At 52.4% G+C, this 16,982-nt stretch overlaps 2 protein-coding genes across 2 annotated transcripts; both read left to right on the top strand.

Annotated features, from left to right (window-relative positions):
* The first annotated feature begins 1,890 nt into the window (after window positions 1-1,890).
* Window positions 1,891-6,637, top strand: LOC149995165 (kallikrein-7-like). Its single transcript, XM_090259134.1, is given in 6 exon segments — window positions 1,891-1,915; window positions 2,378-2,509; window positions 2,961-3,108; window positions 3,375-3,622; window positions 4,651-4,802; window positions 6,503-6,637. Coding segments are annotated over 6 exon segments (840 nt in total).
* A 1,879-nt stretch (window positions 6,638-8,516) lies between these two features.
* On the top strand, window positions 8,517-11,599 carry LOC149995164 (kallikrein-7-like). Its single transcript, XM_090259133.1, has 4 exons — window positions 8,517-8,644; window positions 9,112-9,265; window positions 9,435-9,682; window positions 11,451-11,599. The coding sequence occupies exons 1-4, from the start codon at window positions 8,539-8,541 to the stop codon at window positions 11,597-11,599; spliced, it is 657 nt and encodes a 218-aa protein (XP_090115259.1). The 5' UTR covers window positions 8,517-8,538.
* Window positions 11,600-16,982: the final 5,383 nt, after the last annotated feature.

Genomic DNA, 16,982 nt, shown 5'->3' with positions numbered 1-16,982 from the left:
GCCTCTCCCTGTGGACATCTCAGCTCTGACGGCTCCATCTCCCCAGGGGCCGGCAATAGGGCGGCCCACGTGCCAACCCCGGATACGCCGCGCCATCCTCTTCCGCTCGGTATATGGGACCAAGAGTGAAGTCCGCTGGGTCCAGCGAGCCTCCTTTGTTACGTGGGGACATCAAGAGTAACTGCGTCCTGGCTGGTGTGGTCAGTGGATTGAGAGCCGGCCTATGAACCAAGGGGTTGCAGGTTCGATTCCCAGTGGGAGCACACGCCTGGGTTGCAGGTCATATCCCCAGTTGGGGGCGCACAAGAGGCAACCACACATTGATGTTTTTCTCCCTCTCTCTCTCCCTCCCTTCCCCTCTCTCTAAAAATAACTTTAAAAAATATTATTTTTTTTTTTAAGAGTGATTTTGGGCCCTGGCTCGGTAGCCCAGCTGGTTAGAGCATTATCCCCATATGTCACGGTTGAGGTTCCATGCTGCTTCAGGGCAAGTACCGGAATCCACCGATGAATAAGTAAGTGGAACGACAAGTCCATGTTTCTCTCTCTCTCTCTCTCTCTCTCTCTCATTTAAGTAAATAAATAAATAAATGCTTTACCCTGGCTGGTTTAGCTCAGTGGATTGAGCGTCGGCCTGCGAGCTAAGTGTCGCTGGTTCGATCTTCCAGTCAGGGTACATCAGAGAAGGAAAACTCTGACTCCAAAAAACCTCCGCTGCCTTGCGGCATACCTCTTCTGGGGAAAGGCTAAGGGAGTAAACCCCGACAGAAAATCCGGAGCCGGAGTCCCTAAGGCGGTTTGATGTTGTAGTCAAGACCGGCAACTCCTGCGGCGCACCTGAAGCCAAGCTGTATTGACTCCGTCTTTCCCTTGGATCCTTCAGCTGCGAAGAGAGGGGGGGTCTGCTGCATGGGCAACAGCAGACCCTCCATATCACCCTGCCCAGGCTCTGTAGCTTCAGCTCCACTGGAGAGGACACTCCAGCGTCATCGCAAGATGTCGATTCAACACGGGAGGAGACAGATGCCGTGTCACTCCCGAGTCGGACTGCACAGCCATTCTCGGCGGTGCAGATAGACACTTAAGAAGCTACACCATCGTCTCTCGAGACGGACGGCTGCCGACGACGACGACGAAATAAATGCTAACTTGGATGGTTTGTTTCTGTGGGACGGCCACAGGCCACAAGAGGCAGGAGAAGAAGGAGAGAATCACTGTATATTTCATGGAAAAGTCAGCACTAAAACTGAGGCGGTGTGAGCCTGGAGGCACCAATGACAGGTGACAGCGAATGGAAACCAGGCTCAATACGACATTTACAGACACCTGAAATGTGTTGCTCACCTTTGAAACAGGACACAACCTCAGTCACTACCTACCCCTTACACGAAAGCAATTCTCAGTGGGTTACTGATCTAAATATCAAAGGCAAATTGGGAAAGTTTTGAAAATCAAAAATAATTCTGTGGTCTTAGAATAAGAAAATATCTCACAGTCAGCACAAAATGCATTCACCATGTAGGTGAAATGGAAAATTAGGGTTATGACCTAGTTCTTATTAAAGAAACCCACCCTCAACACTCCCCCCACCCCCCACCCCACCTCTACACACACACAAGATAGGTTTCCAGCACAAAGAACTCTTCCAGGCTATCATCATCAGCTCAGAGTTGGGGTGTAGGGTCTAGGCCACACCTGAGAGGGCGGTGAAGGCAAGAAAACTGACCACAGGGGAGGCCCCAGGACTCCTGCTCCCACCCCTCAGTGCCAGCCCCAGCCCCTCCCGTGCTCGCCGCCCCCAGGGCTGGTGGAGCTGGAATGTGCTTGAGCTGCCTCAGGGGTTTTAGATAAGAACAGAGGCAGGTGGGAGCCTCCTGCAGAGTGCACGGAATGGAGGGGGGTGGGGTGGGGCAGGGTGAGTGTGCAGTAAGAGAGCCGCTCTGCACAGAACCAGACATAGCTGGTTCCCAGCGTAGCCTGCAGCCCAGGTCCGATCAGACTCACTGCAGGTGAGAAGGGGTCCCATTGGGGAGGGTCTGGATGGGCAGCTGACTCTTGCTCCTAAGGGGAAAGGAATAGGGACCCGAACTGTGGATACAGACAGATGAGGGGCTGGAGGCCTGAAGTTTTTTAATCTTTTGCCTAAAAGACTTCTGAAATACTGAATTATGGATGTGGAGGGATTCAAAGTCAGATTCCTGGGTTTGGGGGGGAAGGGTATCTGGGAACAGGACACGTGAGTCAGAGGAAGAAGCAGTTTTGTCACGGGGCTCCTGGTCTGAAGGAGGACATGGGGTACAGGCTACAAATCCTGGATCCAAGGAAGGCGGAGGTTAAGGGCCAAGACTCCTCTCTTCTGAACTCTTTGTCTTTTCAGCCCCCGCAGAAGACCCCCTTATTCCACGTGGCAGCCCACAGAGGGTCCCAGAGGCCACATGGCAGGTCCCTGTATCTCACGCCTGCTGATTCTGCTGCTGTCCTTGACCCTGGGATTTGCTGAACAAGGAGGTGAGGACCTGGCCTAGCCCCTAAGCCTGTAACTGTCCCCACCTTCCCTCTCCAGGGCCCTCTCTGCACAGAGTCACTGAGGCAGGACCCCGCCCGCTGAAACAGCTGCCTCCCATGCAGACAAGACCCTCCTGGTGGGAACCCTTTCCTCCTGCTTCCTTCTGGCTCCTGGGATCTCTGTGCCCTCCAGAATGATTCCTGCCCTCAACGTCTCTCCCAGCAGCCTCTGGGGGAGCCTCCAGACCAGACGCTGCCCTGGGCTCTGAGCAGACTCCCTCCATCTGCCTCCATCCCTGTCCGCAGCTTCCTCTGCGCTGTGCCCAGTTTCTGCCTCTGCCCTGCTCCGTGCCTGCCTGCCTGTCTGTCTGTCTCTGGGAATCCATGCTCTGTGACCTCAGTCTTCCCCTGGGGCCTGCTACTCATGCCTTCTCCATGTCTCCATCCAGCCCACAATAATGGGGACAGGATTGTTAATGGAGTTCCCTGCCCCAGAGGCTGCCAGCCCTGGCAGGTGGCCCTGCGCAATGGCAGCGAGATGGCATGTGTGGGTGTGCTGATCACCGAGCAGTGGGTGCTCACCGTCGCCCACCGCTATAGACAGTAGAGGCGGGTGGCCTCAGCAACCCTTCTCTCCTTCTGGGTCTCTGCACCTGCTTTTCTCTTGGTTTGTGTGTTCTGCTCCGTCTGGGCCCCGCCCATCTCTGTGTGTCTCTCTGCCACACTTGGCTCCCTGTCCCGCTTTCTCTTTAGGTCCCTCTCTACTTCTCTCTGTATCTTTGTCTTCCTATCACTTTCTCTCCTGCCCCAGCCCCCATCAACCCCTTTTTGTCACAGTGTTCCTCTTTAATGTCGCTTTCCTCTTGCAGTGGGTACACCGTGCACGTGGGCAGCAGTCTGCTGCGTGATCCAAATGCCCAGAAGATCAGGGCTACACAGTTCTTCATCCACCCCAAGTTCTCCAGTGTTTTCCAGGTTCATGATCTCATGCATGTGAAGCTAAGCCGCCCGGCCAGGCTGTCACCAGCCATGAGGAAGGTCAGCCTTTCCTTCGAGTGTGTGCGTCCTGGGGCCACATGTACCATCTTCACCTGGGGCACCACCACCGTCCCTGTTGGTGAGACTGCCTTTGTGACCCACTGGCCCTGTCCTTGGCTCCCTCTGTCCTCAAACCTAGGAGTCCAGGCCTCTTGTCCACCCCCTCCTCCAAGAGACCAAGGAGTCTAGACCTCTGACTCTCTCTCTTTTTTTTCCTAAAGATTTTATTTATTTATTTTTAGGGAGGGAGGAAGGGAGGGAGAAAGAGAAACACCAGTGTGTGGTTGACTCTCACATACCCGCAGCTGGGGACCTGGCCCACAACCCAGGCATGTGCCCTGACTGGAAATCGAACTGGTGACCTTTAGGTTCACAGGCTGGCACTTAATCCACTGAGTCACACCAGCCAGGGCCCCCAACCCTCTCTTAAATCAGGTCCAGGAAGCCATCATCCCGTGCCTCCTGCCTGAGACACAGTCCTCCAGGCCCCAACTCCCTCTTCAACAGGACCAAGAGCCTAGACCTCTAGCTTTCTTCAATTTCACACCCAGCAGCCCTTTCTTCTGGAGCCTCCCCTCTTAGATCCAGAAGCCTTGTCCCCAGGCTTCCATTCCATGGTCCCGGGAGTCTAGGACCTTAGTCACTGCTCCCTCAGACCAAAGATTTCTGTCCCCTGGATGCATCTCCAGAGACCGAGGTGTCCGGATTCTAGCCCATTCTCTCTCAGACACGGGACTGCTGGCCCCAGGAGCTTCCTCCTGCAGATCCAAGTACCCAGACCCCGGCTGCCACTTCCTTCTGACACGACAGCCCAGGCCCCCAGCCCCCTTCATGTCTCAGACCAAAGACGCTGACACGCAGCACACTCCTCCCTCAAACCCAAAATTGTTGATCCCTAACCCTCTTCTTCAGACCCAGTATCTCAGATACAAGCCCCTTCCTTTCTCAGACCCAGAGTCAAAGCATTAGGTCCTTTCTATGACACTAGGATTGAGTCACCCAGATCCCCCCCCCTTTCAATGGCCAGGGCCCCGATTTTCCCCCATTCTCATGCATGGGTTTGCAGACCCAGGCCTCTGACAGTCTGTCACCCCCCTTCCCCACCAGAGACATACCCTTCAGCGCTCCTGCGCACCAGTGTCACCGCCGTCCCCTTTAAGGACTGTGACAGGCATTTCGTACACCTGAAGAAAAATTACCTGGGCTGCACTCCCCGCCCCTCCTCCGCCACCTCCGACAGCAACTCCAATGCCAACGCAGTGAGTCATGCCTGGGGTCAGGTTTGGGACACCTCCACGGTGACGTCTAGAGTTTGGGACAAGGTTTAGTATGGGTTATAACTATGGGTTCAGGGTTCAAGTCAAGAGTCAGGATTAAGTTTGGTTGAGGTCTGAATTGATACTTGGAGTCAGGAGCTTGGTTAGGAAGTAGAGACCACACTGAGGTGTACATTGGACTTGGTGCAGAATAAAGCAGTATTGAGGGTTAGGGCTAGTGAAGATTAAGGTCACAGGTTGGGTCTCCAGCCTGTGTGGAGGCTGCAGTTGGGAGCTGTGTCAAAGTAAAGCCTGCAGCTGGAATTTTGGTTGACATCAGGGACCGCGGTCTTCCTCACCCTCTCATAAGCTCTTGGTAAAGTCCGACCCGGCCTTCTCCTTCCTTGAACGCCAACACTGTCCATTGAGAGAGAGACCTTGAAGCCCTAACACCTCCACCTCCCTCACCACAAGTTCCACTCACCCCTCGCTGTTGCCTGTTGATTTTCTCTCCTGAACGCATCTTGACTCCATCCACTCACCACCATCTCCATGTCCCAAAGGGCCTGATCCAGGTCACCCTCATCTCTCACTTGGACAACAGCAATGATCCCTTTGTGGTTCCAAATCCACTTCGTATCTTCCTTCCCAGAGCAGCCAGATTGATATTTGGAAAACACAAAGGTTTTGTGTCAGTCCTCTGAGTAAAGTCCAAGTGGTTCATTATTGTGCACAAGGTCAAGACCAACTCACCATGACCTTCAAGGTCTTCGTTGTCTGGTTCCAGACGATGTCTGTTCTCTGAGCTCCATGGCTACCATGTTCTAGATCAGGATTTTTGTCCCTGCTGTTTCCCGTCCCCTTTCATTTTTTTTAGTCCTTTCATGCTTACTGGTCTTTCTACTCTCAGTTCTTTATCCCCCCTCCCCCCGGTGAGATCCACCTGGAAGTGCCTTCACCGCCCCCTGCACCTGTACTTCAGAGCACACACTGAGGTTGTACACTGACATTTCTATTCAAGGAGTTGATCCTGTTTCCCTTTCTTACTTCACTGTGCTCCTCGGAGAGAAGGACTCTGCGTCCAGGTCTGTGCTCCACTGTGTCCTCAGCATCTAGCCCAGCCTGGTACACAGCTGATCTCCGTATGTTTTCTGAGCGCATAAATGATTGAGTCTGGAACAGGTTGTGGGAAGAGAACTGGAGACAGAGCTACCGCTGCAGGTAGGGATGCGTGTGCTACTTAGGATTCCACGTGGAGAGTCTTGTTAGAATGAGATTGGGATTTATGGTTTGGGACCAAATTCTGGACTTGATATGAAATTTGGACACGACATGGAGAGGAGTTCATAAAAAGAATGTGGCTGTGGGAACCAAGAAGTACTTTAACCCAGAAAGGAAACCTGAAGATGACATGAGGTGATTCAGCTCCGTGGACCATTAATTCACCAGCTCAGCGGCCCCACCAAACATCCTGACTGTCTCCATCTGTTTGTCCATCTGTGGGGCTCTGGCTTTGTCTGTTGGTAACTCCCCTCCGTGGTTCCAAGGGCCAACAACCTCTAGAATTTGCATCCAGAAGGGACACCATCTAACAGAATAAGGGGAACTCCTCCTGTGTCTCACTCACTTTGGAAGGAAGAAAGCTGTGCCCAGAAGTAACCCAGCGGTTTTCCCTCCCTCTTCACTGGTCCGTGCTCCATCAGCTGTCCACCTCTAAACCAACCCCTGGAGAGCAGAGTATGGCTCTGCGCTTGGTGCAGCAGCTCCTCTGTGGTCAGAGTGAGGAGAGCAGGTTATCCAAACTGAGTCAGGGTTCTGACAAGTGGCCGAAGGGGTGAATGCCTGGGTGGGCGACAATATTGTCTGTTCTGGGAAAGGTGGTGGGACAGATAGAATTGTGTTAGAGGTCGGCATTGAGGTAAAAAGTGGGCTCACAGGGAATAAATATAAATGACCCAGGGACCTGGGCAACAGGGTGGGGATTGACTGTGGGAGACGGGGGGAGCTGGGAGGGGCAGGGGAGAGCAATGGGGGGGGGGATGGGAAAACTGTAACAGAACAACAATAAAAGAATGAGAAGAAAGTGGCCCCACACTGAGGGATGAAACATATTTTGGTGTTCACTCTGCTTAGGATTCGGTGACCCCAAGTAGCTACATGAACCCACCCACCCCCTCCTTCAATAGTTTGTTTAAAAGCCCCCTTCACATGGGGTCTTTCCAACCACGTTTCCTACCATAACTGCAGGGGTTGCTGAGAAAAAGGGGGACCCGTAATGGCCTAATTCTCCTTCTGGTCTTATTTTTCTCCAAAGCACTTACCGCCACATGAGAACTATAAAGTGAAGTTCTCGTTTCTTTATTCAAGTTCTGCACCGACTGGAAGGAGAGCGTCTGTGAAGGAATTTTTGCTGTTTTATTGATGGCGTGTCCTCAGGGGCCGGAACAGTTCTGAGCTCAGAGAAAACGCTCAGTGGATGTAACTGGGATGAGTACAATGAGGAAAGATGTCGTCGTCGTCGGCAGCCGTCCGTCTCGAGAGACGATGGTGTAGCTTCTTGAGGAAAGATGAATATACAAAGAAATCATCCCTTCGTTCTTATAAGGAGTGATTCAAGTCTACTCCAAGTAATTGAGATCACTTAAATCAAAAAAAGAAAAAAGAAAGATAGTTTAGAGTATTAGGCAACAGTACATATAAAAGAAGGAGAAATGAACTCATTGGACTAAGAGGAACAATTGCTTAGGATTTAATAGAGCAAATAAAAGGTTACATTACATAATGCTTAATCCAGAAACTTTTGTTACAGATACATAATACGTGTAGAAATCTAAGTGAAACAGTAAACGTTCAGTGGCAGGAATTAGGAGAGCCCTCTTTCTTTATTCCTACGCATATATTATTGATTGGGTTGGGTTCAAGCTTAAAAACACCTCTGAGGTTCCGCCTGAACAGTGTCCGCAGGCTGGTCAGAGTTGGGGTGTAGGGTGTAGACCACGTATGAGAGGGAATGAGGACAAGAAAATTGGCCAAAGCAGAGGCCCCAGGACGCAGCACATTCCTGAGCTGAGCAGGGCCCTGACCCCTGCTCCTGCCCCTCAGCGCCAGCCCCCGGTCCCTGGTCTGCCTGGTGGGGCGAGAATGCGCTGGCGCCAGAGCCCTGGGAGAGCGGCCTCAGAAGTGAAGGTGCGGGTCGGATGCTGGCTGTGGGTTTGGCTGCCTCAGGGCTCCCAGGTGAGAGCAGATGCAGGTAGAGGCGCCACGGAGCAGACAGCACGTGCCCTCCGGGACCCGGGGCCTGTGGGCTGTGCTATAAGAGCAACGCTCTGCTCGGGGCTGGACACAGTTGGATCCCAACTGACTCTGAAGACCCAGCACCGGTGAGAGGGCATTGCACTCTGGGTGGGCAGGTGCGTCTGCATGGACAGCGGGTTCTCGCTCCTAAGGAGAGGGCATAGGGGCTGAAGGTGTGGTTGCAAGAAGGAGGCGTTGGGGGTGCAGTTTTTGGTCTTTTGCTTAAAAACAGCAGGGGATACAGAATTATGAACTGGGAGGGAGGGAGCCTGGTCCCCGGGTTCTGAGTGGAACGGTGTCTGTGGCCAGGACTTCTGAGTCTGCAGAAGCAGAAGGACTCACACTAGGGCTCCTGGGTCTGAGGGAGCAGAGGGGTCTGGGGACCAGGGCTCCCGGTTTCTGAACTCTTTGTCTTTCCAGCCCCAACAGAAGACATCCTTCTTCCATGTGGCAGCCCACAGAGGGTCCCAGAGGCCACATGGCAGGTCCTCGTCTCATCGCACTGCTGATCCTGCTGCTGTCCTTGGCCCTGGGAGCTGCTGAACAAGGAGGTGAGGGCCAGACGGGGAGGCCTGACCCAGCCCCTGAGCCTCTAATGGTCCCTACCTTCCCTCTCCAGGGCCCCCTCTCTGCACAGAGTCCCTGAGGCAGGACCCTGCTTAGTGAAACAGCTGCCTCTCATGCAGAAAAGAGCCTCTTGTTGGGACCCCTTTTCTCCTGCTTCCTTCTGACTCTCGGGGTCTCTGTGCCCCCCAGCCTGCTTTCTGCCCCCAGTGTCTCTCCCATCAGCCTCTGAGGTGGCCTCCAGACCAGAAGCTCCTCTGGGCTCTGAGCAGACTCCCTCCACCTGCCTCCATCCCTGTCTGAGGCTCCTCAGCACTGTGCCCAGTTTCTGCCTCTGCCCTGCTCCATGCCTGTCTGTCTGCCTGTCTATCCACAGTCTCTGGGAATCCATGCTCTGTGACCTTAGTCCTCCCTTGGTGCCTGCCACCCATGCCTTCTCCTTGTCTCCATCCAGGCAACAACACCGGGGAAAGGATTGTTAATGGATATCCATGTCCAAGAGACCACCGGCCCTGGCAGGTAGCCCTGTTTCGTGACAACATATTCCATTGCTCAGGCGTGCTGGTCGGCAAGCAGTGGGTGCTCACGGTCGCCCACTGCGAGATGAGGTAGGTGGCAGGGGAACCATGGGGTGTCATCTCCTCTCTATGGGTTCTTGTCTACCTCTCTCACTTGCCTGTGTTCCCTTAACTCTGGGCTATGTTCTTCTCTCTCTGGAGCTTTGCTCTCATCTCTTAGTCCCAGTATCTCTTCTGAATGTTGCTTCTTTTTTTGAAGTGAGTACGTCGTGCAAATGGGCAGCGATCTTCTACTTGATGTAGATCTTGAGGAGATCAAAGCTACGGAGTCCTTCGTCCACCCCCAGTATGACCCTCTCACAAACATTCATGACCTCATGCTTGTGAAGCTGAGCAGCCCAGCCCAGCTGTCACCAACTGTGAGCACAATCGATGTGCCCTCCATGTGCCCGTGCCCTGGGGCCATGTGTACTGTCTCTGGCTGGGGCATCACCGCCCCTGGTGCAGGTGAGGCTGTCTCTGTGGCCAAGTGGCCCAGGCCTGGCTCCCTTTTTCCTCAGACCGAGGAGGCAGGGAACAGACCCAAAATCCCAGAGCCCTGAGTCCCTTCGCCTTCTGACCCAGTCACCCAGCACCCACGCATCCAGGCCCTCCACCATCACACCCCATAACCCTGACCTTAGAACTTCTCCCTCATTCCCATAATCTTTGGATGCCAGGCCTCGATCCCACCGACCACAGCTACCTCCTCACACAGACCAAGGATTCTTGTCCCCAGATGCATCTCCAGAGACCTGGTATTGAGGCCCCAGCTCCCACCTCCCTCAGAGGCACCAGTACTTGCCCCCAGGTAGCTCCTCCCACAGACCCAAGCACCCAGACCCTCAGGCTCTTCCACCCTCAGACCCAGGGTTCAAACACAAGCCCCTTCCAGCATCAGAGCTAGCACTCCAAGAGAGAGGTCCCTTTCATGACCACAGGATTGAGTCACCCAGTCCCACCTTTTGCAATATTTAGGGCCCCCACCCTGTACATCATCATTCAGGACCCCTCTGGACCAAGCCACTAACTGCTCCCTAACTTCCCCAACAGTGGTGCATCCATTACAGCTCATGTGCTCTGACCTCAGCATCCTGCCTCCCAGAGAGTGTCAAAAGCCTTACAACCTTATGCTGAAAAGATACATGTTGTGCGCTGCTGCCACGGATGGAAGCTCCCAAACCTGCAAAGTGAGTCCCCTCTTCTGTCCAGGGTCCTTCTCGCTCTCAGCCCAGAGCCCCCAGAGCCTCGGCCTGACCCTGGTGCTGAGGCTCCCCTCCTCCTTACCAAGATCCTTTCCTGGTCTCTACTCTGTCGTCTGCCTGGCTGAGAGCAGGAGCCCAGGGGGCTGCCGTGGCCCTGGGGGAGGGCATGAAGCTGAAGGTTAGAAACTGGAGGTGGGAGAGGGGGTGGGACTAGGGGAAGGGGAGTGAGGCGCTGCCTACAAGCAGTGACCTTAAGGGGCACCAGAGCTCAATGACCAAATAAATCCTATTCCAATGAAATATTTGTTAAATAATCCATGCAAAAAAAAAAAAAAAAAAAAAAAAAGCCGTGGTGAACGAAACATCAACATTTTCAACAAAGAGCAATTTAAATTGACTGGAATTTTCGTTTTCCTCGGGCTCCTCTGTGGTTCGGCACAGCACGGGACTGGCCCCGTGTTTATCTGAAGTTGCAATACTGGTTTGTCATGGATTTTTTTCCTATTGAATGGATTTTCAAGGTATTGCATTAAAATATTCATTGCAGTCACTGAGATGTGCCCGAAGCTGGTGTCCCGCTTACATATCTGTGTTTCTGGTCCTGGTTCTGGGAAAAGAAAGAGCCCCTCCTCCTCTTGGCCCCACTTTGCATCTCTGTGCCCCCCCCCCCCATCTCTGAGAACCGTCTTCCCTCATCTCTCCCTGCACCTCAGTTCACGCCCGCTTTTCCTCTGTTCTCTCTGTGCTGGTTTCCCCCCTCTCTCTCTCTCCCTCTGTCACGCTTTTATCCCCCCATGGCTGCCTCTTTCCACACCCCAACATCTGCTTCTCTGTCCCCCTCTTTCTTCCCTTTCTTCTCTCCATCCTTCTCTCTCCCTCTTTGTCTCTCATCCTTTACCTGTTAGTGCGCCCACTCTCTCTGCTCACGTCTGCACCCTGGACCTTGAGGGGCGGTGAAACGGTGCGCGTTAGAGGGGTTATGGGACAGGGGTGTGTGCTCTAGATGTCAGGGTTCCTCTCATCCCCGCCAGGGCCCGATTCGTCCCTGTGCGCGCTGTGCCCGACACGGAGCCCGCACGGGGCAGCCGCGCACTTGGCGCACCGCGCGCCTCCTGCCGTCTCCAACTGCATGTGTTTGAACCTGGTGGTCCGGACGCTTATTTCCCACCCTGCCCTGTAGAGTAGCGTTAGTCCTGGCCCTGGTTTCCAGGACGGCCCTGTCTCCCATCGCTGGGTAAGGAGACGTTCCGATTCCCTGGAGATAACGCTCCTTCTCTCAGCGCCTTTGCAAAGACTTGTTCAAGGAGAGAGAAAAAAGAATGGGGGCTCGGTCTTCCTGACGGCTCCACCCCCTTCCTGTGATTGGTCCCATTGGCAGGGTGTATTAGCCAGTGGCTTCAGAGAACCTTGTTTCTCCTCTCCATGGTAGCGTGATTCCTGCTCTCCCATTGGTTGACAGAGACAATGAGTCTCTTCCCATTGGCCAGGGTGGCAGGCTGTGGTCTGGCAGGACAAAGACTTGATAAACGCGGGGGTCTGAGACCTCAGGGCTGGCTGCGCTGGAGCTACAGCGAATCCGCTCTCTCCCCTGCAGGGTGACTCGGGGAGCCCTCTGATATGCGACGGTTTGCTGCGCGGCCTTGTGTCCGGGCATCCCACTTGTACACGGCCGTTTGGACCAGTTCTGTTCACCCGCCTGTGCAAGTACCACCAGTGGATATACACTACCATCAGAGAGAATTCCTAATCCCCCCATCCGCCCATCTCTCCATCCCCATGCCCCGAACAGGAACTGCACAGACATGAAGACATCCACGGCTGATCGCGGTCTGAGGGCAGGGAGGACAGGGGCCAGGAAGGGAGGCCAAAAAGGGGGAACATTAGGACATCTGTAGTAATGTCCATAATAAAGATAACTTTTAAAAGCCATTAATGACTTATAGCCATCTTTGACTTTACTTTGATTTTTTTCAAAATCATATTGAAATGTCACTAATATTCTAATAAAAATAAAAGTATCAAAAACCTCTAAATGAAAGACAAAACTCACACACCTCAGTGGTGGTAAAGGTCCTGTGAGACCTGAAGTCTTCACACTTGGAAGTGTAAATTGCTACAATTTTGGAAGGTTAAGCAAGGTGAAGGCAGAGCCTTATTCATCACTTTTGACCTAGTAATTCTAGTAAATCCAAAATGCGGCCAATATATGAACTCATTACAGCGTTATTTATCATAGCAAACAGTGGGAACATTGAACGTGTCTCAAATTATTGGATCGCTTATGGAGACAATAAGCTGATGTAGGAGGAGGATGTTAATGAAGCTGTTCAGGATAATAATTATGCAGAGTTGTCAGTATCATGCAAGAATGTTTATGCTGCCCTGACCGGTTCAGTCTGTCGGACATCATTTTAGGGAGCGAGGGGTCTCCTGTTCAGTCCCTGGTCAGGGCACATGCCTGGGTTGTCCTAGTCAGTGTGTGGTGAGAGGCAACCAATTGATGTCTCTCTCTCACTTCCATGTTTCTCTCCCTCTCTCTCTCCCTCCCTTCCCCTCTCTCTAAAATATATAAATAAATAAAATCTTTTAAAAACAAAAATGATTGATTATGCTATCTCATGTTACACACACACACAAAAAAAAAGAAACAGAAAAGTGTATAGGCTTGTGGTCCTCATCATGCAAAATGAAGTATTCAAAGAATACAACCAGAACGACTATGTAGCAAGCTTCATGTGGACAAAGTCAGGGGGTGCGTCCTTCCCTCCATTTCCCTTTCTGTGCCTGTGCCATTTTGTAACCTGAAGAGCACAGGTGGGAGTCTCTGCAGAGCTCAGGTTGGGGCAAGGAGACCCTAGGAGAGAAAAACAGGAAAGGAAAATGCTTTTGACCTTGAGTTTTTACCCTGCGTCCTGGTTACACTTGTCCAGTGAAGTGTTTCTCTCATTGTCCAAGCCATTTGTAAAATTAGAAAGAAAGAGAGAGGAAGAAAGTGAGAGAGAAAAGAGAGAGAGAGAGAGAGAAGGAAGAAAGGGAAGAAGAGGGGAGAACAAAAATGCCTACTTCATAAGTGTGCAGAGGGCTGGGAGGTGGTTCTGAGCATCTCACAGGTGACAAACCTCCTCACAGCGGAGGAGGTTTTCAGGACGGATGGTACTTGCTGGTAGACAGGACACAGACATGCAAGGAGGGCCTGCTCAATGGACACCTAGAGTCTGGAGTAAGAGAGGATAATGGGGGTGGGAACCCAGGTAGGTGGGCTCCTGTTCTCAAAGAATGAAGAGGAGAAGCCTCTGGAAGAAAGGAGGGAGGAAGGAGGGGTCCCCTGTGACTCAGAGCCTGGCAAGGTCTCCAGATGCAGGGTCTCCTGGGCACCCAGGGCAGTCACACCACAGACCCTGCTGACTGAGGGGCTCTCTCCCACCAATGACTCACCCCTTCCAACCATCTTTCCAGTTTTTCTCTGAGAAACCCATTCTGACTAACATCCTCAAGACCTTTCTTCCCCATATCTCACCCCTCTTTTGAGTCTCCCTTAACCCCCAACTAAACACCCCCATGTTGCTGAAATTCTGTAGATGCCCATATCCTTTGCAGAGGGAACCAAGACCCCTCCTCCCACAAAATGCAGGAGCCAAGGCTGCCAGACTCTCCCTTCCTCAGATCAAAAGCTCTAAGCCCCCAGTCTCTGCTTCAGACTTGGGAGTTTGGACCCTCAGACCCAGGACTTCAAACCCTCAGGCCACTCATATCTCAGACCCAGAAGCCTGGGTCAAGGTTGAGTTTGACTTATGGTTAGGGGTTAGGGATTTAGGTCGAGTCATGACTAAGTTTGTTTGAGTGGACTGTGGAGTCAGGAGCTTTGCTGGGAAGTGGGCACCCATTGAGGTAGAAATTGGGCTTGGACTTGGCCCACGATAAAACAGTACTGAGGGTTAGGGGTAGGTACCAGTGAGGTTGCAGGTATAAGACGAGAGCTTATGTCAAGTCTGAAGTTGAGCACTGGCTGGTGTGGCTCAGTGGATTGAGCGCTGGCCTGCAAACGGAAAGGTCACCAGTCCGATTCCCAGTCAGGGCACATGCCTGGGTTGCAGGCCAGGTCCCCAGCAGGGGGCACTCGAGAGGCAACAGATCATATATCTCTCATACACTGATGTTTCTCTCCCTTTCTTCCTCCCTTCCCCTCTCTCAAATAAATAAATAAGTAAAATCTTTAAAGAAAAATGAGATAGAACTTGAGAGTTGTGGGCAAAACCAAAGCTAGATTTGGAATTACGGCTGAACTCAAGGACTGCGGTCTTGCTCACCCTCTCACAAGCCCTTGATCAGGTAGGACCCTCCTTGTCATTGAATGGCACTGTGTTCATTATACAAGAGGGGAAGATGCAGACTATTCCTTCCCCCTTCCCGGGGCATGAAGGTGAGCGAGAGGCAGGCATCAGCTTTTAAACACAATGGGTTTTGAGACGTTTCATTTTAGGACGATTTGGAATGAGGAGGATTCATAGCTCCCATATTCTCGGACTTCCTACAAAACTCCTAAGGGATGCGGCTCCATCACAACACAGCCCAGCATCTAAAATGAAGAGGTAGATAGTTTTATTTTTCAGCATCTCTTGAATTAATTAGCTGGAAATGGGTTTTGTCTGCACCTTGGGAAGGTAGAAGGGGTGAAAAGAGATGGAGAGAAGCAGTCACGGTGGGAACTCCTTCAGCTGCCTGCAGCGTTCGGGGAACCCGAGGGAAAGACGAAAATAAAGGGAACGAGTCTGACTTGTCATCTGAAGGAACCAATAAAACCCAGCAAATGCCTGTTGTCTCTGCCACCTCAGGGTGGCCTCCACAGGAACTTCATTATTTTCTGCCACAGCAAGTACAACTGTCTTTTAAATGAACTTTGAGTCCATGGGACCGAGGGTCTCCAGGCAGCTATGTTTTTAAAGCAGAGAAAAAACAGAATGCTAGTGTATTTTCACTTTTAAGCCTTAACACATTTAACTCTATTATTTAAAAGTGTCACGAAGCCCTGGCTGGTGTAGTTCAGTGGATTGAGCACCAGCCTGGAAATGAAAAGGTCACCGGTCTGATTACCGGTACCTGGGTTGCGGGCCAGGCCCCCAGTTGGAGTCGTGGGAGAGGCAACCACACACTGATGTTTCTCTCCCTCTCTTTCTCCCTCCCTTCCCTTCTCTCTAAAAGTAAATAAATAAAGTCTTTTTTTTTAAAGCGTCATGAGTTCCTGAATTTGTACTTAATCTTTGAACACTTGCAATTTCACATGCTGCCTAAAATGAAAAAATCATGAAGCAGATGCCAAAAATTCAGATGTTTGGATGGAGAGTTCGTTCACAGTGTAGGGGTGTCCCTGGCAGACTTCAGAATCAGGTTCTCACCCCTCTTTACCACTTTAAAACCTATTTTCTTAATCCCCACCTGGGGATAAGTTTTTATTCAGTTCAGAGGGAAAAGGAGGAAGCAGGGAGGAGGGGAGAGAGACATCAACTATTTGTACACAGCCTCACCTGGGATTGAATCCGCAATCTAGTTATGTGCCCTGACTGCGGATCGAACCCGCAACGTTTTGATGTACAGAACGATGCTCCAATCCACTGAGTTACCCAACCAGGGTGAGACCCACCCCACCCCACCCCACCCCCTTTTTTTTTTAAGTAGCGATGCCTCAGCCAGCCCCTGCTCCTCCATCTCTGCAGTTAAATCCTAGCTCTGGCTCTTGTCTTCTGTAGGGTTTTTGGGTGGCATACGCCACCCACTGGCTCAGAAAAGGGTCGCCATCTCCAAGGTTGCAGCTGTCCAGGATCAAAGGGATGCCATCCAACTTGTTGACCTTGTACTGGAGATCCTGACTCTTGCAACACATATTTCCAACCAGACGAATGAGATGAGACGCAAACCGCTGAGCAATGTTTGAGATGCCACCGTTTGCTTTTCGGCAGCCACGGGCGCTGAGGATGTTTGCAGAGTCACTGCCAGCTCCGTGAATCAGTCGTCAAAGACGAATCAGTCTGCCCAGCAAGCCAGGATGAACATGTCGGCAGCTGAGCAGATCGGCGTGGACAGTTATTTCACACAGCAGGTCACTGCAGCCCGCGCCTCGCCCTCGGTAGCATGCTGCTCGGAGGTCACGCTCAGCACAATCTTGCGCGGACCCACAAAGGTGCTTGCAATCGACTTGTCAGGGGTCCAAAACACAGGGGCGTGCTCTGGTGGGGTCTTGGTTGTTTGGAGCGCTTTCTCTCTCAAATCAATAAACATATCCTCGGTTTCTCGGTTCTGCTGCTCCTTCAACGCCCCCCGCGCGCGGAGAGCCTCCAGGTCCTGGCCGCGCACGGGCACAAGGATCCCAGACACCGTGATCCCGGAGCGCCGGGGCTTGTCGTTTCCAAGCCTGACCACCAGGGGGAGCAGGAGGAGGCGCGCGCGCCCGCACCCTCTAGACCAAAACCCAGCCTCAGCCAAGGTCAAGCCCGCAGCCCCCTCCTTCCTCAGACCCAGGAGTCCGGGCTGCCCGCCTCGTCGTCCCTCTAATCAGTGACAAGTTGAAG

Source organism: Furipterus horrens, unplaced genomic scaffold (genome assembly GCF_987537825.1).
Source record: "Furipterus horrens unplaced genomic scaffold, mFurHor1.1.pri manual_scaffold_13, whole genome shotgun sequence".
Lineage (NCBI taxonomy): Eukaryota > Metazoa > Chordata > Mammalia > Chiroptera > Furipteridae > Furipterus > Furipterus horrens.
The sequence above is the reverse complement of the archived record's forward strand: the minus strand, read 5'-3'. Positions and strand labels throughout refer to the sequence as shown.

Excerpts from the sequence above, each read along its gene's own strand:
- LOC149995164 (XM_090259133.1), top strand. The coding sequence starts at position 8,539 with ATGTGGCAGCCCACAGAGGGTCCCAGAGGCCACATGGCAGGTCCTCGT. Across the intron at positions 8,645-9,111 it reads GGGAGCTGCTGAACAAGGAG|GCAACAACACCGGGGAAAGG; the intron begins GTGAGGGCCAGA and ends GTCTCCATCCAG. Across the intron at positions 9,683-11,450 it reads CATCACCGCCCCTGGTGCAG|GGCCCGATTCGTCCCTGTGC; the intron begins GTGAGGCTGTCT and ends CATCCCCGCCAG.